The 20,654-nt window shown below is 34.6% G+C and overlaps 2 protein-coding genes and 1 long non-coding RNA gene across 6 annotated transcripts; 2 read left to right on the top strand and 1 right to left on the bottom strand.

The window, feature by feature from the left end:
* Nucleotides 1–2,270: 2,270 nt before the first annotated feature.
* On the top strand, nt 2,271–7,026 carry LOC144568128 (actin-interacting protein 1-2-like). Of its 2 annotated transcripts, none has more exons than XM_078318363.1 (6): nt 2,271–2,738; nt 3,019–3,180; nt 3,278–3,464; nt 3,817–4,242; nt 4,668–5,075; nt 6,469–7,026. In XM_078318363.1, the coding sequence occupies exons 1-6, from the start codon at nt 2,347–2,349 to the stop codon at nt 6,724–6,726; spliced, it is 1,833 nt and encodes a 610-aa protein (XP_078174489.1). In that variant the 5' UTR covers nt 2,271–2,346; the 3' UTR covers nt 6,727–7,026. The 2 variants fall into 2 exon arrangements, with proteins under 2 accessions (XP_078174489.1, XP_078174490.1); XM_078318364.1 differs by having other exon boundaries at nt 2,271–2,742.
* A 2,966-nt stretch (nt 7,027–9,992) lies between these two features.
* LOC144567918 (uncharacterized) lies at nt 9,993–10,829 on the bottom strand. Of its 2 annotated transcripts, XR_013515558.1 has the most exons (3): nt 10,634–10,829; nt 10,487–10,551; nt 9,993–10,218 (listed from the first exon to the last, which is right to left on the bottom strand). It is a non-coding gene; the product is annotated as an uncharacterized LOC144567918 (long non-coding RNA). The 2 variants fall into 2 exon arrangements; XR_013515557.1 differs by having other exon boundaries at nt 10,487–10,829.
* A 4,644-nt stretch (nt 10,830–15,473) lies between these two features.
* On the top strand, nt 15,474–19,843 carry LOC144568466 (multicopper oxidase LPR1 homolog 2-like). 2 transcript variants are annotated; one of them, XM_078318823.1, is made up of 4 exons: nt 15,474–15,848; nt 17,734–18,080; nt 18,320–19,421; nt 19,609–19,843. In XM_078318823.1, the coding sequence occupies exons 1-4, from the start codon at nt 15,621–15,623 to the stop codon at nt 19,660–19,662; spliced, it is 1,731 nt and encodes a 576-aa protein (XP_078174949.1). In that variant the 5' UTR covers nt 15,474–15,620; the 3' UTR covers nt 19,663–19,843. The 2 variants fall into 2 exon arrangements, with proteins under 2 accessions (XP_078174949.1, XP_078174950.1); XM_078318824.1 differs by lacking the exon at nt 15,474–15,848 and adding an exon at nt 16,104–16,151.
* Nucleotides 19,844–20,654: the final 811 nt, after the last annotated feature.

Genomic DNA, 20,654 nt, shown 5'->3' with positions numbered 1-20,654 from the left:
ATAACTAAATAAACTGTATTAACTATTCGATATTTACTATTTAGAATTAGAAATACCTAAAGAAAGAAATTTTACGGTTTCTTCCGCGGGATCAAAATTCCCTACCCTCTATTAAATTTTTGTATTATTTTTATATAATTTCTATAATAAAAAAATAGGCGCGACTGGGTTCCACATCTAAGCTGGCATGCACCCGATTTGCATAATTGCATGGACAGAGTATACTTTTTTTAATTACAATTTACCGCAACTCAAGAATAGAAGCAAAGGAAAGCATATTGATTAATGAGTCAATTTATTTTTTAATAACAAGTTAAATAAATAAAAGAGTATAGAAAAGAATGTTAAGTTTGATGGCCATATGCCCCATATGAAATATTACTATGATGCTTTTAATGGAAAAGGGGGCTAGGTTGTGAACGGGGCTTGTACTAAAATTAAGTTATGGGCTATATTTTAAATAATATTCCTAGGGATTTATAAATAAAAAATAATATTCCTAGGGATTTAGAAATACAAAAAATTGAGGAAAGAAAGAAGAGTAAAAAGGGTAATAATAACCATTAGTGTCCCTTTTATATGTTCTTAATTTGTCGATTTATCTGACGTTGCATATAAAATGTGGTATGCAGAATCAACGTGTAAGTCTAGTGATTTACACACAAACATACTTTTTGCAAGTTTTTGCAATAAAAACTTCTTATATGATTGAAAAATACTTCATAAGTTTGTGTAAATTTTTGTTACCTCTGACAATGTTGATAATCCCCTACAACTTCGTTATTATCTGTAGGGATTCTTATTAAATCTGACGGTGTAGATAATCCTACACAAACCGACAAACGGCACATGGTGGTAGGGGACAGAGCAGAACCAACCGTTCGATCTGCTTCAAACGCTCTAGATCAAAATAAGTATCTCCATTTCTAGGGGTGTCAATGATACCCATTGAACCTACCCGTATCGCATTCGATAAGACGGGTATGGATAAATTTTTTTGTCGTTTGCTTATTAGGTATGGATATGGGTATAGGTAAGGATTTTTTTTCTTTAGATAAATGGATATGGGTACGGGTAAATGCTATTTCGTACCCGTTGGGTAATAGATAATTATATAAAATAAATTACATCATATGAAAATTTATGCATGTTATTGTAAGAAGAATATTATGCTAAACATGTTATTTTTTTATTTGAATGTTTTGTTATTTAGTTAACAAATTGAATTTGTTAGAAAAGTTATTTGTGATTTTGATTTGTTTTACTTTATAAAAATATTATTAGTTAGAATTGATTGTATATTTGTATTCAATGGTTTAAATAGTGATTATAGCGGTATAGCTGGACGGTTAAAAAAATAAGCAATTGCACTAAGTAGCTAGCTATATATCACCCATAGCGCCATAGTTTTTAGGGTCCGAAAAAAGCTATAGTGTAGCTATAGCTAGCTATTTAGAACACTGTTTGTATTTTAATTTTATATATTAGTAATTGTGATTGCATATGTATGACATGATAAATTTTGATTATTTATTTGTAAAGATAATAAAATTATTATGTTTGTATTATTCGTTATTCGTTCACTACAGTTTCGTTATCTGCTAATTTTAATGGATATGAGTGGAATAAGATAAAATAAATTCTTAACGAATATAGATAGAAGAGTAAAGCTAGGGTGTGATGTGCTCACTAAGAGAGTTTGGTGAGCACAACTCCAAAAGTTTATCGGATTGACTTCAAACGCCAAATCCAAACCGTTGAAATCCATGTGCTTCATGAGTGATGCATGTGCATGCAAAATTTTGAAAGTTCTGAGTTTATTTGCTACACGGTCAAGCGGTCAAAGAAATAATAAAAATTGACTATATAAAACAACTTATAAATTAACTTAATAAAATATTCATTTCTTTGACCGCTTGACCGTGTAGCAAATGAACTCGAAACTTTCAAAATTTTGCATGCACATGAATCATTCATGAAGCACATAGATTTCAACGGTTTGAATTCAACATTTAAAATTGATCCGATAAACTTTTGAAGTTGTGCTCACCAAACTCTCCTAGTGAGCACAACACACCCTAGCTCACCAAACTCTCCTAGTGAGCACAGCACACCCTAGAATATAGATAAGGTCATTAAGCTTAATGGTATGGGTATATAGTAACCAACTAACCATTGACACCCCCATCCATTTCTCCGATTACCACGCTTTGACCATAAATTGACCGTTTACTATGAATAGCGGGGCCCGTTTGGAAGTGTCAGCGCGCTCGGAAACGAAACAATCAAAGGATCAGAGCTTTCTTTTGTTCCTCTCCAGCTAACCTCTCTGTCTCTCTCTCTCTAATGGCGGAGCTAAAAGAAACCTACGCATGCGCACCCAGCACCGAGCGCGGCCGTGGGATCTTGATCTCAGGCGACCCAAAAACGGACTCATTCTTGTACTGTAACGGTCGATCCGTGGTGATCCGTAGTCTCCTCAACCCACTCGAAGCCTTAGTCTATGGTGAGCACTCGCATCCCGTCACGGTGGCACGGTTCTCCCCGAACGGAGAGTGGGTAGCTTCAGCTGACGTGTCAGGTGTTGTCAGAGTGTGGGGTCGGTACGGTGATCGGGCACTAAAGAATGAGTTCAGGCCTTTGTCAGGTCGGATCGACGATTTGCAATGGTCCCCTGATGGACAGAGGATTGTGGTGTCAGGAGATGGAAGAGGCAAATCTTTTGTTCGTGCATTCATGTATGTGAGTTTGTTTTATTTCATTTCCTACGATTTGAGCTAGATTCCCAGGCATACTTCCTTTTTTGTACTAAAATTAGTTGCGATCTTGCCTTAATTGCGTAAGAATTTGACGTTGTTATGTTTTTAGTTAGATACTATATAAAATTCTCAAGCATCAATTAATGTGTATATTCTGATTCATGTAGAAAACATATGCAATCCTTTTTCTTTAGGGAAATGCAGTGTGTAACTCTTGTTAGTCTAAATAGCTGTTCTTAGTATTTCAAACATGGTGCAGGTGGGATACTGGTACGACAGTTGGTGATTTTGATGGCCACTCAAGAAGGGTGCTGAGCTGTGCATTTAAGCCGACACGGCCCTTTCGTATTGCGACATGTGGTGAAGATTTCTTGGTCAATTTCTATGAGGGACCTCCTTTTAAATTCGCACACTCTCTCAGGTTGTTCTTCTTATTTTTTTAATCGAAAAATCTTTGGAACTTATTTTCTCATACAAACCAATAGTTTGAATTTTATGCTTCTAAATTTCTGTTATAGGGATCACACAAACTTTGTAAATTGTGTGAGATATGCTCCTGATGGAACTAAGTTTATCAGCGTCAGCTCTGATAAGAAAGGTTTATTTTATGATGGAAAAACTGGGAGCAAAATTGGTGAGCTGTCTACTGAAGGTGGCCACACTGGAAGCATATATGCCGTTAATTGGAGCCCAGACAGTAAACAAGTAAATATTTTTCTCTTATTGAATGACTTCTATGTTATCCCCTAGACTCTGTAGAAAGATATAATGCTCAATATACCCTGCATAGAAAAGATTAGCCTGCGTAACCTTTTATTCTGTGCGCTAAAATACACAACATACTTGTCAGAGTGCCCAAAGTACCTTTAGTATCACTTGCATGAATTAGTAATTTAAGAAGAGTGGTAGAGTGTTAATTTGTGTTCACAAAAAGGAGATGAAGGTTTTTGGCTGATAATTTTCATTTACACTACCTATGATATTTTTTTATTTATCATCCAATAATTATGCACATTGACCACCACACATGCTCTTCTCTACAAATATTTCAACATAGGTCCTTACAGTGTCAGCCGACAAGACAGCAAAAATATGGGATATAACAGAGGATGGGAATGGAAAAGTGACAAAAACCCTGACCCCACCAGGGATTGGTGGCATAGATGACATGCTGATCTCCTGTTTCTGGCAAAAGGACAAACTACTTACTGTTTCTCTTGGCGGGTTGTTCAATCTCTACTCAGCACCTGACTTGGATCAGGACCCGTTAACATTCTCAGGCCACATGAAAAATGTTAACTCCTTGTCGTGCGTGGTACAGGATGGACAGAAGCGGATCCTGTCAACCAGCTATGATGGTGTAATTGTGAAGTGGATTCCGGGTTTCGGGTTTGGTGGAAGGATCTTGAGAAAGGAGAATACACAAATTAAGTGCTTTTTGGTTACCGAAGGTGAAATTCTTACATCTGGATTTGATAATAAGGTGATGAGTTGTTATCTTCGTGTTTTGTTATTGTTGTTTTGGGAATTGGGTACTGTCTATGGCCTTGTATCTTTTCTGAATTTGTACACCTATTTTGGATCAAATGTACCCTTGTATATCTTCTGATTTACTTGTTTTGTTGAGATGCTTCCATTGGAGGGGATTAGCATTTTTTTTTTCCAGAAGGATATGATCTACCTCCATAACTTATATTCTTGATGGTAAAGTATGTGTCATAGGAATCATACACAGCAAAATGAAAAAAAAAAGATAAATCAAGATCTCTAATAAATACTAAATATATAATCCATAAGTAAAATGAAAGTGAATTTCATATACCATCTATGTAGACATTAAACTGGTACCTTTTGAGTAGTAGTTATCTCTTCTTTTGAGTCTTTTATTTATCTTTTTGTTCGAATTAGGTCTGGAGGATCCCATTAAATGGAGATCAATGTGGAGATGCTGAGTCGATTGACATTGGTTCCCAACCAAAGGACCTGAGTCTGGCAAGTGGGTCCCCTGGACTTGTTTTGGTGGCAACTGACTCTGGTGCCGTAATACTTAAAGACCTAAAAATTGTCTCAAATGTCAATTTGGGTTTTACAGTCACAGCAGTGGCTGTCTCTCATGAAGGAAATGAGGTTGTCGTGGGGGGGCAAGATGGTAAATTGCATGTTTATACTGTTGATGGTGATGCACTTAAAGAGGAGGCAGTGATAGAGAAGCACCGAGGGGCAATTACAACAATAAAGTACTCTCCTGATGGTTCCATGTATGCTTCTGCGGATACAAATCGAGAGGCTGTTGTGTGGGACCGTGCCACCAGAGAGGTAGGTTTCCAATTGTGTATCCTTGTGCGATACACAAATGTTTGAGGGTCAAATTATTTTTTCTTTATTCAGTGAATTAATTACAGGCCTAAATATAACTTGCTTTTCAATCTTTTGGCTCTTGAACAAACAAAACCTTAATGCCAAATCCAAATCGGTTGATAGGAACTGTCAAGACCAATTTCATTTTTCTTTTGGTACTTAGACTTCAAAAAATTTAGATTCAGGCATATTCATTTAATAATTGAAGATTTTAGTCGAAACATTAACATGTTTACAAAGTTAATTTTCCATAAAATTCAAGGCAAAGTACAAAAATTTCCCTACATTTACACTGAAGTTTGAAGCCCCCCCAAAACAAATACCCCTTTAATTTTGTAACAAGCTTCAATTATTCTCTTCTCTCTTAATGTGTGCATCTAATTGGCCACATTTTGGCATCTGATATCATCATACCTCACTGTCATGTTGCCATATATTGATTTCTATGTCAGCATATGCATATGTCATATTGCTTGATCTCATTATCATGTCACAACATACCTATTACCATGTTAATATTGCAATCCTAACTTTTTTGGTGATTGCATGGCCATAGAAGATGATGATGAAGGGCATTTTTAATTATAAATTAAATGAAAAAGTGTATTGCCAACTGTATAGGAAATGTCAGGATATACATGTTCTCTTTGAGCAGAAGGTGTTTGAAACCATGATGCAAATATAAGGGGGTGTTTGTACTTACCTTAAGATTCATTAAATGAACCATGAAAATAATGGAGGTGCTAGTTGTTATCCCGTGGGATATCTATCTCATAGAGAACATGCAATTTTTCTTTTCTTCTTCAAAGCCTTTATTCCCAAACAAGTTGGGGTGGGCTAGAAATGAAATCCAACCGGAATCAGCAACACAAGGACTTCCCAGGAGGTCACCTATCCTAGTACTACTGCCCAATTCGTGAGGGTTTCATTTCCATAAAAGGCTTTTTTTTTTTTTACCTCTGGCTCGCCAAGCCTATCACGAACCCTCGTTCTTTTTCCTGGCTTGGGACACAGACGAAGTTTTTCAAAACTTCAAATTTTCTACTCCACATTTATCCAATATGAATTCACATCTACTTGTGGAATTTTGATATTCCAGATTTAAAAGAAAAGAAAAAAAAAACAATTGGCTGTCAATCCTTGCCTTCTACTAATATCCTTTGTGTTAGGTTGTGATCTTTAACTATTATGTATTAACAAGTTATAGTTAAACTACAGGACAAGCAGCAATCTGACGCACTATATATATAGATACCCGGATTGTGCCTAATGATTATTGAAACCTAGATAATTTTCTCTAATAAAGCTCATGAAATGCTAACAAGAGTATTCTGTTCATGCAATGTATCAGGTGAAGCTGAAAAACATGTTGTACCATACAGCCCGCATAAACTGTCTCACTTGGTCACCTGACAGTCGTCTGATAGCCACAGGATCACTGGACACCTGCGTGATTGTTTATGAACTGGAGAAGCCTGCATCCCACCGCATAACCATCAAAGGGGCCCACTTGGGAGGTGTGTACGGTTTGACCTTCACTGAAGAAGATTGTATCGTCAGTGCCGGTGAAGACGCTTGCATCCGTGTCTGGAAAATAGTGCCACAGTAAGTTTAATATAGTATATTTGATTTGAATTTATTATGTTATTTGTCCAAATGTGTGGCAGAGTGGTGTTTGGAGACTCTTTGAGGAGTTCCATGGAACACTGTTCGTGTTCTAGGGAGGACTTGGTTTTGTTTTTTTGTTTTGTTTTTCTTGTATTTTTTTTTATTGTTTGAGCATGTTAGAAATGGGCAAATGGCACAATTTTCTACGATATTTCAGTCATAAGTTTATATTTTGGTATATTTTGTTTCAAATATGATCTCAAATCAAATGGATATGCTGTGGCTTTTTTGTTGTTGTCATCTGTCTATTTGACTTATTTTATTTATTTTTTCTTTTCCCAAATTGATTACATTATTGTGCTGCAAATATCATTATCTGAGCCGAATTCTTATATTGCTTTCATTTGATTTGTCAGGGATATCATAAATCTAAAAATAACACTAATTAAGACTTGATCTTGATTCAAAAATTTTCAAGTTTTGATAGCTTGTTGATTTTTTTCTTTATTTTTGGTACTAAAACAGTAGTTTAGAGCTACTAAAATATGTTTAAATTTCAAATTAGATTTCTGTCCATGCACAAAGCACTCTAGACACCCTAGATTGATCTCTGGTATGGTACCAAGTCCAAACTCAGCAATCAAGCACTAGGCAAAGACCACTGGTATAGTTTAATGCACTAAAAACATCAAATTTAACATCTGCTGATAAATTAGCAAGTCTAGAGGGATCAAACTGCAAAAGTGATTACACCAACATTTAGAGCATTCAAAAATACATAGAATTGACACAAATTTCAATTTATTTGAATTTTTCTATAATTAGTTATGAATTTTCAAAGTTCAGCTTTTGAAAAAACTTTAAATAGTCATAACTTTGGTTAGGAAAGTCGGATTTGCGCGTATGACTACTTTTCGGAAATGGAGGGACGAGACGGATTCGGATTTTGCTCGGAGAAAAACCCCAGGCATCCGAATTTCAAAAAAACATCGTTTAGTGTTTCAAAAATTTAGTTTAAGTTTTCGTTCAACGGTAGACACAACGATCGGTATTTTGTTTAGTCAAAAGCCTAAGAGATTATTCAAGAATTATTCATATAGTTATTTTAAAATACATTTACTATTTATTGCGTTCATTTGCCTATCTCCGAGCAAATGGTATATGTCGACAATAAGCAAATAATCCAATTATTCTCTCTCGCTCTCTAATTATTCTCTAAAAAAGAAGAAGTTGACATCATGAAGGCAATCTAATTATATTTCCTTGTGTATATTTGAATAAAATAAATGATTAAGAATCAATGCCAAGTTCTTAATTAGTGTTATCTTTAGACTTGTGATATCCAACTGACAAAACAAATTAAAGTTATAAAGAGTTACAACATCACTTCATAAATATATCAAATGTCTTATTTTTTGGCATATACTCTAAACAAAAAAAATTTTATTCACAAAATTATTTAAATCAAAATATTAAGATCTCTAAAAAAAAAAAATAGAGGACTGCCCGGCGGCCCCCAGGCGGTCTGGTCCCTAGTGGATTGCCTCTGGCCCGGACGGTCAGCTAGGAGTATGGACCGCCCCTACCCCGAGCGGTTGAGGCAGTTTTTTTTTTTTTAAAAAAAACTGAACTTGAGGACATTTTTGTAAATTTTTTTTTTTTAGAGTTTTAATTAAAATGCCCGGGTGTTTGATGTTTTCCAAGTTGCTCTTGAGATTGCCTACAGGCCAGTAAATCCATAAAGAGTGGCTCTTCGCTCTTCAAAATAATAAGAGTAACAAGGGAGATATCAAAGTAATAAGAATAATTAGGGAGGAGAGCTGAGAAAATGCTTCAACTTTATTTCCTTGTAAGAAAACACAAATTTTGCTTACTAGCCTCCAAAATCTCTTTATTTATTTGGGTGGTAGAAAATTCTGATCGCACTATATATATAGAGAGAGAGAGAGGAAGTATTTTAGTGTTTGGTTGATAGCAATATTTATGTGGATTTATGAAGTATGACTGTAAAGTATCAAAATCTAATTAGTCAATTGCATAATGATTAATCACTTAATGGAGAAAGTGGAGGTAGCACAATATTAATAAGTTGCATAATGAGTAATCACTTGATGGAGAAATTGTTTCGAACGCTATATTAATAGTTTAATACCAATCAACAGTCCTTTCATTATTGTGTTTGTAATCAGAACTCAAGAATCAATATACCTTCTTATAGAATGCTTAATTGCCCGTAGAATTCAAGAAAATCTGCTTCTTTAGTTTGAGAATTTTATTTGAGAATATGCTAATTTACATTCATATATAATTAATCATTAAATATGATAAACACAACTCCAGTACATATATAAATAATTTATATTTGTTTAAATTAAAACACATAGGGATATAAATATATCAATATTTATTAACCTATCTACTGTAAAAATATATTAATTTTTTCTTTTTCTTTTATGTCAAAGGCTCTTGTGTTGTATACTAGTCTTTAATTATAAATATCAATAGTATATACATGTTTAATTATAAATATTAATAGTATATACATGTTATTTGTCATTACTCTCATCCATTAAATAATTATCCAAGCAATATCCCTATATGTAGTTGTGATACAATTATCACTTTGGTAATCCATTTAGTATTAATTTACTTGTATTCCTCAATAAAATATAAATATAAATATAATCTTAGTATATACAATTTGTTTAGCGTCTCTTCCATTTTAATCTATGTTACCCCGATACGCCAGTTTAAGCTCCGTATCCGTATCACACGCGTATCGGATACGGATATGCACCCGATACGGCACTGATACGTATCAGATACACCAGGTGGCGTATCGGATGAGCTGGCGTATCCTTTACCGCTTGATACGGTCTCTGATACGCGTTGACACACAGTAGGGCTGCTAACGAGCCGAGTTAGCTCGAGTTATGGATAACTCGAACTCAACTCGGAAGAAAGTGGAACGAGCTGACTCGAGTTGGAAATTCTGAGCCGAGCTAGCTCGTTGACTCGAATTCAACTCGCGAGTAACTCGAGTTGACTCGTAACTCGCGAGTAACTCGAGTTGACTCGTAACTCGTGAGTCAACTCGTTTTCGATAAGTTTTTCTTTATAATTTTTAGTTTAGCATAGGCATATGCCATACACAGTCTCTGCTGACTGTCGAAATAGTAATCAAAATCAAAATAAAAGTGTGAATGTGCATTTCAGCAACTAGTTTGATCAAATTAAAAATTAAAATATTACGAGAATCTCAACCCATTTGATACCAACCCATAACATTTTCAAAATATATCAGTGATCATTTGACAAAAGAAACAAATGACATACTTAAAAATACGTCACACTGTTCAAAATATCACAACCAAACAATCCAGAATTTAAACAACACAAACAGTACATATTTAAAATATGTCACACTTTCAGATAACAAAACAAAAAAGATCAAATGATCCCCGATAATCATCTTCATCTTCAAATCTTCAACCTATATTAATTGAAATTCCAGGAATTAGAGAGAGGAATTGAGCAAGTCCATTCACCCAGCCCTTTGAAGCTGGCATTGTGAAAGGTAATTTCTTACTTCATTCAAGCCTACAATAAAATATTAGGTAATGTGGAGAAATTTTCTAGTTGAAAGAAACAACGACAGAAATTAGAAACTAATAATTGTAAGTTGCTTATTACCCAACTAATTATATTCTTTGTACTAAACCGATATGCTATAGTTTTGAGAAAAAAAAGTAATATCATACCATTTGAGTAATCATTGCTCGTTTGGAATTGGAATATCCAAATTCTCTTCCTCTATAGCTGATTGCTGAAAATAAAAACAAAAGTATTAGTAAAAAGTGAGTATTTACCCGAACTTCTGAAATCTGAAGTGAGTCTGAGTGTCTGACTGTCTAAGAACTAGATAGTGAGAGCACGGATCGTGCGGATCGCGGAGGACGGAGACGGCCGCGATCGTGACGTGTCTCCTAGTCTGGTGGTAACGGCCAGGCGCAGATCGCCGACGACGATCGCCGGGTCAATAGTGATACTCTGGAGACTGGAGCAAGAGCGGAGTGGTGTGTGGAAACTAGGTTAGAACTTGAGTTACTTAGTGATTGAGTCAAAGCGTCAAGTCAAGCCAGGAAAATAAGGAAAATGAAATGGGCTGGAGGCCCGGAGCGGAGGTAAATAATTAATTAAACGAGTCCGAGTTGTTACCGAGTGAGCTGAGTCCAACTCGAACTCAGCTCATGAGTTAAACGAATTGCTCAACTCGAGTCAGATTAACTCGAATTTTAAATAAACGAGTTGTTAGCGAGTTGAGTTCGAGCGGCTCACGAGTCGCGAGCTTTTCATGCAGCCCTAACACACAGGGATACGGCGTTCTGTGTCTGAATACGAACTCGGATACGCCAGCCGTGCACTGTGAACTAAAGCCAGAGCATGCACCGCGCATAGACCAACTTGGATACGCCAGACCGCCCGTAGACCCGTGCACCGTAAACTAGCGCCAAAGCATGCATGCACCACGCATAGACCAACTTCTAAAATATATATTCTAGCACTTGGCGTGAATCGAACCCTAGAATAGGGGTGAGTAAATTGCTCATAACTCGTGAGCCGCTCATAACTCGCTCACTAAATGTTCACTTGAACTCGTTCATTTATCCGCTCACTTAAACTCGCTCATTAACAACTCGCTCATTTATTAAATGAGCGAGCATGAGCATGCCCCAACTCGCTCATAACTCGCTCATTTAAAATTTGCCACATCTAATCCCACCGCCACATTCAACCCAAATATTCATAGTTTATACATTTATTTATTTTTTTAAACAGACGCCTCAAAACAGTGTGTTGTTGTTAGTTTATGTTTTTGGATTTATGTTGGATTTTTATTAGTGCTGCTTTAGTTTTTGTTGATTGTTGTTTGTTGATGCTATTGTTAGTTTATGTTGTTATTATTCTATTTTTGTAATACCATTGATTTTTTTGTCATTATTCTATTTAATTGAATTATGACAATTTATTAAATTTTAGTACTCATAACTCGTGAGCCGCTCATAACTCGCTCATTTAAAACTCGCTCATTTCTGACTCGCTCATTTATTCGCTCGCTTGAACTCGCTCATTTAACAACTCGCTCATTATTAAATGAGCGAGCACGAGCATACCCTAACTCGCTCATGCTCGCTCATTACTCACCCCTACCCTAGAACGTCTAAATTAAAAGCACACCCCTTCGCCGCTGGGATACATCATAATTGGTGTTCAAACAGAGCTGCTTTGCTATTTAATATAAAGTTGTGATTGTAAAGAGTGTGTGCTAATATGAACCAATAGTAACGGATGGCGTCGTGCCAGATCCCGTGCGTAGACCAATTTGTGTTTATACCTATGTTGCCACTGGAATACATCATAGAATTTTTAATAATTAATTTATATATACATGTGTTCAATTAATATTATAATTAAAATAATAAAATATATATATATATATAGAGAGAGATGGGCTATGGTGCATTGCAATGTATGAAGGGATTTGTGCATTGGATTATAAATCTAAAATTCAAAATCAAAATGGTCGATCCGAACCGTTCATCTTGTTCTCCATATTAATATGTGCTTGGAGACCAAATTTTACATTTTTCTGAATTTGTTTACTATTTATTAAGTATTTTACAAAATTGTTGATCCAACGGTGGCTGCTGATTTTACTATTTTGTTAAGCCACCGTTGGATCAACAATTTTGTAAAATACTTAATAAATAGTAAACAAATTCAGAAAAATATAAAATTTGGTCTCCAAGCACATATTAATATGGAGAACAAGATGAACGGTTTGGATCGGCCATTTGAATTTTGAATTTTAGATTTATGATCTAATGCACAAACCCCTCCATGCATTGCAATGCACCATAGCCCATCTCTCTCTCTCTCTATATATATATATATAATAGACGTATTGTATCCATGATATTTTAAAATTGCCGTATCTCTGTATCCGTATCATATCCGATACGATACCCGTATCCGTATTCATGCAACATAGATTTTAATTTTTGGAAGTATCATTTCCACGGAACTTCAATTGTCACCACCAATAACTTTCCTTTATTGGCACCATCCACATAAAATCTAGAATCTGACTGTGCATCATGTGCTCAAGTCTGTGTTTGTATGATACAGAATTACACCCAATAATCTTTTTTTTTTTTTGAAATCTTGTCAGAAGCTGACATGTGTTTGCTACACCCAATAATCAATATGAAGATATTTAAAAGATTGGAATATTATAGCTTGTGTGGAGCTTCCAATAAGGTTCTAAGCAGGAGGGAAAAAATGGTCCCAAACCTCCCTCACTTCGCCTCACATGTTGAGAAACAGAGTAATCAGCTTTTTCTCATTTTCTTCCTTTCTCTTTTGAACTGTTTCTGTCTGATATATAACAGGAATCTTTTCTCGCCATGAGGCAGACATAATATCATGGATGTTTTTCATTCATAAACTCAGAAACCACAATCTTAATTTTAAGAGATTATTGAGCCCACAGAAATGTCAAATAGAGAAAAACGTGATTGTGGTGCACCATGGATCCGTGTAGAATTTGTCAAGATAAGTGGAGACATTAAGAGATCAGAATGCTCTGCAATTTGTCCGGTCTGAATAAAAGTCAGGTGGCCTCAATCTAGGGGTGGATCTAGAATTTTTATCAGGGGAGCAAAAAAATATCAAATTGAATTTAAATAGCTTATCAAATTTAAACCCATTAACTAATTGAGTACTCGATAAAGAAACAATGTTTTGATTTATATTTTTCAATACCCTAATTTATAATTTCTGATCCTATAACTTATAATTAATATTACCAATCATAATTCAAAAAATTTATTTTGATTTCAATACTAAATTTAATCCGAATTACAAATCAAACATCCAGAGGGGGACAAAACAATTTCAGGGAAGAGCAAAGTTGATCGGTACCAATAAATCACCACTAAAACTTGAAATCCAAGGGGGATAGCTGCCCCCCCTGTGCTACAGTAGATCCGCCCCTGCCTCGATCAATTAGATCCTTAATTGTTACAGGATAGGAGAACCGTACGGACGATTAATTGAGAGTTGTTCAAATTATACGGCAATCTGTAATTTGATTTAATATTTTTAGAGTTTTAATTTGAAACTTTATATTTCTTAAATATTACTTTTTTTGTTTTTTTTCATCATGATTGAGTTTTGCATTTTTCTGTACAAATTATTTGATATATATAGAAAAATTAATATGTGTAAAAACTATCTAATAGAACAAATATTGTATAAATTAAAACAAAGTAGTCTCGTAATAGTGAGAGATTTTTTTTCCTTTTTATCTATCTACCCGCAATTAGAAATAACAGAGAATATAAGAGAATCTGCATCCCTGGTATTATTATAGTTTCCAATCTGATGTGATAGTTTCTAATTTAGATATGTGAGAGAGTTTCTTATTAAGAAACTGTTTATAAACTCTATGCTGGTTAAATGATTAGCTCAAATTATTTCTTATTTTTAATTTTTAATTTGTTGCTGACGTGATTTAATAGAAACTCTAAAATTAATTTTAGAGATATGAGAGTTAGAAACTTTAAAAACCTTAATTTTTAAAAAGTAATTAATAGTTATTTAGAAATTAATTTGAGTTACTCGGATATAACTGCTCTAAGAAATTTGAGGAAAAAGAAAGAGAATAAAAGAAAGCATGGAGGACCATTTTATTTAATACTTTAAAGGGCCGGATAACAATATTATTAAAATGTAAAATATTCCTCTTAAAATTAATGTGTGGAAACAAAAAGACTGATGTGAGAAAAAAATGGAAAGTACTTCATTGCTCATTAATTACATTCCACGTTCTTGGTCCTGCGACCTGCGGTGCGGTCTTTGGAGAAATGATGTCAGGTTGGCTTTTTTATTTTTATTTGATGTCAGGCTCCAAGGTTGCTTTTTATAGTGCGAGTAGATTGAGGATAGGATGCATTGTGGCATTATCTCTGTAATATCATATAAGTCGAGTCGAGTTTAGATTGAAATCAATCTAATTATCCAGCAGTGTAGAATTTTTTTTTTTTACAGTTTACGAGCTCTACACGAACTTAATTATTATAAATATATTTATATTTCATTATCTATTTCAGATATAAAATCAACCTTTAGTATAATAGCAAAAGATAACACTTTCCGTAGGAGATATCGTGGATTCAAAATCCAGAAAGAGAGATATTTTTATAAACAATTAAATAAAAGTTGGTAAGCTAAATCTCTATTTTTGTATCTAAAAAAAGATATTCCATATCTAATAATTTGATTACACATACATTGTATTTCTAGTCAAGCTGAAGGCATGAGGCCTCAAGCGACTCAAAAATAATTGTGGCGGAGAAGTCAAATTCGAATTGCTAAAATTACAAATTTTTATTTTTATTTTTTTAAATTGTGCATGCATTAAATTTGAGCTAATTTAAAAGTTATGTAGTCTTGTATTAAACAATTTAAAATTTAAGTAGAAGAAATTAATTTGTTCGATGGTCCCATTACAAATTACATTGCTGCAGTAAATCTTGCCTTCTATATTTCATCAAAGAGATATTTTTTTTATTATATTATTTTCCGAAATTATTTTCTTTTTGACAAATACAAAGAATATTTCTTTTAGAATCTGCATAAATCCCTTTCAAGAAAAGACAACATAAATGAAACCCACTTTCTGACTTCCAAATTCCCAATTTTCATATGATCATCATATATTCATATCTCATCTCTAAAACCTTTCTTTCTCTTCTCTCTTTCTATATATATACTAGTAAACAAACCTAGAGATAATAATAGAAGTTAAGAAAAGGCGCAAAGAAGCAAGAAATGGGGAAGAGCAATCTTCTCTCCTCCATTCTCTCCTTGGCGTTGCTAGTGCAATATATAGAGTTTGTGCATGTGCATGGCGACAATGGCATAAACCTGTTACAACCAAAGAAGCTTGAGATGTTTGTCGATGAGCTGCCGGACATGCCTAAGCTTCAAGGGTACCGCTTCGAGGACGGCGTACCTGTCGCCGGTAACTTAACAATCGGAATGTACGACACTACTTGGGTATGTTTTTTTTTTTCCCTCTCCACCTTTGTTTTTTTTTTTTTTTTTTTTGTAATTTGCATTGTTATATGTAAGGAATTATTGTGTGAATATATATGACTTGTTTCAAATTGTGGCTTCTTATTTCTCAAAAAAAATTGTGGCTTCTTTCTTTGCTGAAATAAGTTATCTGTCTAATTTTGTATAAAAAGGAAAAGACTTTCTTTATTGCATGCAGCTTAATTCTGTAAAAGAAATTATACAGATATTTTACTTGCATAAATTATAAATACAAATACTGAAATTGTGTATGACACCACTTGGGTATGTTTTTTTCCTCTCAACCTTTTTTGTTTTTAATTTACATTGTCATTTGTAAGGAATTGTTTTGTGTGAATAGCATGTTTTAAATTGTGGCTTTTTTCTTTGCTGAATAAGTTATTTGTCTAATTTTGTAGACAACAATTATTTGGTTAAATTTTCAAAAAATAAAACTGAAATTTTCGCACCCTGATGCATTTTTTTTTTAATCTATAGCTCGAATTATCCAATTTTCCATTTTTGAAAAATTAAACCTTTTTTTTCAAAGAAAATATATTGCGAAATTAATTTTCAAGATCTTATTCCCATCCAAATAAAGGTTCAAATGTAGAAGCAGCTTTTGTTATCTTTTCAAGACTATCTGACAAGATGGCCACCGAGTCACCTTCCAAGTATAGTTGTTTTGTTCGCTCCTATCCAAATCTATCACAACAACAATTTGGGATCGTCTCCATTTATTTAAGACTGTCATTCTGTCAACTGTTGTTTAAGCTGTCACGCCAGTCAAGATAATTAATGCAATTTTAAAAAGGTTTGGATCCATTAATAATTTTGCCAATATTTTTTAGATTAAAAGATAACTCTAAAAGTAGAAACGAATTTATAGAATACTCGTGATTATGTTCAAATTTCCTACAATTTAAATAGTATTTAATATTCAATAAAAAACATTAAATATGAGTTGTGAATTGTAAGTTATTTATTATAGAGATTTGTATAAAATTTAATCATTTTTATGTGCATGATAGATTCAATGTTCACATTTCATATACTGGGAATAAAAATTAAAAATTAATTTTTATGATTGTCGAATAAGTTTATATATAATGAATCCCACATTCAAAATCAATAAGATACTTATGTTTTATTTCTCTAAATAATCTAAAAATCTGGGCAGAATGCTCACTTGCTCGCAAGTATTATACAATAACAGGCATCTCCATGTTTTAGTAAACTGGAGAGGATATGAATTTGTTGATGAAATTGAAAAGGCCAAGGACCAAGGTAATAGACAGCCTGGCCCAGCCCATTATCTCCTGCAGTGAGATATTGGCAGTTTCCTCTTTGGATTTTTCTCTTTTCTGAGATTCAGAAAACTGGCAGGATAAAGTTTGAAAACTGGCAGGATAAAGTTTGCTACGGCCTATGGAGTATGGATTCTAAAATAATTATGTACAATCATAAAATTAATGATTGTGCTTATTTTATTTGCTATGTCCACCTGCCAATATCTCATGTTGTATATGTATTTTCTGAAACTTAAACAAATATGCTGTGCTTCTTTATAGATAGATGCTAGTCAGTTCTCATAATTTAAATGTATGTAATTGTTTTTAAGTAAAATTTAATTAATTATGTTATCATCGGAAAGGGTTACTTTTTTATTCTCACTCACATGTATGTAACTTTTAAATTAATTAAATTTAGAAGGAAATAAATAGAGAAAAGTTGTACAAAAAAAGGCTTCAATTAAATTTAAATATTTGGAAGACGTTTGATTGTTGCATAGGCATATCTTAGTGGAGTGAATAAGAATCAAAAGCAAGAATTCACAATTATGCTTTTATGCCCTATATTTTGACAGAAATTTCATCGGGATCTCCCAGCAACCCGGGTGTTTGCTTATGGCATAACGAAAGAGATGGCCACAGTACCGGGGCCCACAATCGAGGCAATCGAAGGCATCCCCACATACATCACATGGACCAATCACCTGCCATCTCGGCACTTCCTCCCGTGGGACACCACAATCACCACCGCACAATCCATTTCAGGCGTTCCTGCAGTTGTACATCTGCACGGTGGGGTCCAGCCACCTTCTTCTGATGGTAATTCCATGGCATGGTTTACGGCTGGATTCGCTGACACTGGACCCCAGTTCTCATCTCCTGTCTACTTCTATCCCAATTTTCAGCCACCTGGCAATCTCTGGTACGTACCATGATAACTTTTTGTGATCAGGGGAGTTGAATGGTTGTGTCATTATGGTACAGCATTTACAATATGATGAGTGTACTGGTACCATACTGTACCAGTCCGGACCTTATGTCCTTGTCAAAACTAGTTGTGTAGCTTATTGTGTTACAACTTTTATTACCCTTTTTTGTTTATTTATGATATCTATCAATATTAGCAGCGTAACCAAAATATTAAATGATATTATTGAACAGGTACCATGATCATGCCATGGGTTTGACACGTGTCAATATTCTAGCTGGCCTATTTGGCACGTACCGCATCACGAGTCCTCAAGAGACTTCTCTAGGTCTCCCTTCAGGTCCTCTGTTTGATAGACAACTGGTACTCTTTGACCGGGACTTCCGTACCAACGGCCTTGTATATATGAACAACACTGGTTGCAATCCCTCCATCCACCCACAGTGGCAACCTGAGTACTTCGGTACTGCAATAATAGTCAATGGCAAGGCCTGGCCCTACCTGCCAGTCCGCCGTCGCCGATACCGGTTTCGTATTCTGAATGCCAGCAATGCTCGGTTCTTCAGTCTTTACTTCTCTGACGGTACAAAATTCATCCATGTGGCATCGGACTCCGTGTACCTTTCAAAGCCGGTTAGAACCAGAAAATTTCTCCTGGCCCCATCTGAAAGAGCTGATGTTATTGTCGACTTTTCAGAATCTGACTCAGACTCAGTAATTCTGTTAAATGATGCACCATACCCATACCCATCGGGAGATCCGACGGATGACTTAAATGGAAAGGTAATGAAATTTTTGATTCGACGGTCGAGAGAAGAGGACCTTTCTCATGTACCCTCCACACTTTTCAAATATCCAAAGCCGCAATTAAATGAAGTTGCTGTCAAAAGGCATATAGTAATGTACGAATATGAAAGCAAAACGGGTGACCCGACCCACCTGTATCTAAATGCAAAATCTTTCACCGATCCGGTGACAGAGATGCCAAAAGAAGGGACAGATGAGATTTGGGAGGTCATAAATCTGACTGACGATAACCACCCATTGCACGTGCACTTAGGTGTGGTTTCAGCATTGGAATCACAGCAATTGGGAGATGTAGATAAGTTTAAGGAATGCATGATGAAAAAGAATGATGTGAAGTCTTGTAATCTGGCCGAACATGTAACGAGGACAAAACGCAAGGTGGTACGACATGAGAGGGGTTGGAAAAATGTTGTCAAAATGTGGCCTGGAACTGTAACAAGGATTTTGGTACGGTTTAGGCCACTATCGGCTGATGAGAAGTTTCCTTTTGACCCAACGGCTGAACCGGGATATGTGTACCATTGCCATGTAAGTTTACTTTTTTCATCTCATTAGGAGTAATACCGTAAAAACTTATATCATTGTGCTTAATATATCCGTCAAGATAAAATTTCTTAATTCTCATAATATCAAACAATAAATTGACTACCAATAATATAATGATGGTACCAGTTACTTGATTTACAATTTTTATTTGATCACTTGTTTATCGCAGATATTGGATCATGAAGATAATGAGATGATGCGACCGTTTAAGATGGTGCACTAAATTTGAAGAACACCAAGCTTCATGGAAAGCATAGGAAAATTTTGCTTCGAGAGAAAATTAAATGTAAATCAAGATTTGAACAGTTTTAAAGTGCTATTCTGAATTGGAGTAGATAAATGATAAAAAATATTAGATAAAACTGTGAACATAATTTAAATCATCTAGATTTGAACAGTTTTTATTAGCCAATTTGTTGGGTCCATAATGTCCAAGGTGGCCCAGTCAGTGTAGGAGCTTTTATTTCTGAAGATGAGAGCCCAATTCAAATAAGAAAGCAAAAATGCAAAGTGAAAAAACAATAAAAAGAACAGAATTCGGCCCTCCCCAGGTACATGAGGTGCAAAAAGTAAATCCGGACCGTTATTTTAACTTGGCACGAATCTCAAAGCGGACCACTGTAGTATTCATAGGTATCCGATTGAGTTTGGTCAGGCTGTTGATTTCTCATGCAATAGCTTCAGGTACCTGAGGGGATACAGTCTTGATATCCTGGAGAATATGAATGACAGTACGTCTGTATACAAGGAAAGAAAAAAAAAAATTGATCAACGTCCACGATATCTGAGTAGGAAATAAATGTTTGTTGAAATTCACCGGAGGTTGCGTTAGATAGAAAGATAAATTATTTAAAGCATTGACTAGTAAATAAAAATGTTGATCAAATAAAAATAGTTGGGGAGCTCCGATTTCTAAATATCATTTACACCTATCGAAATACAAATGCTACGGTTCACTTCCAAATTTGTAAAAAAAAAAATTAAAAAGGACGATATAATCAAAATGAAAAATAATTCAGAAATATATTTCATACATTTCTTCAAACTTTATCTAATGTAATATGAGTAGTAATTTATTCGTTTCATCAAATATTATATATTAATTACTACACAAAATGATGCACTAATTAGCACAAAATATCGAAATAATTTTATCGTAAATAACTTACAGGCATCGAAATAACTTACAGTCACGTAAAAAAAAAACTCTAGATA

This window comes from Carex rostrata, chromosome 17 (genome assembly GCF_964058835.1).
Source record: "Carex rostrata chromosome 17, lpCarRost1.2, whole genome shotgun sequence".
Taxonomy (NCBI): Eukaryota; Viridiplantae; Streptophyta; class Magnoliopsida; order Poales; family Cyperaceae; genus Carex; species Carex rostrata.
This window is presented reverse-complemented; position numbering and strand designations above follow the sequence as displayed.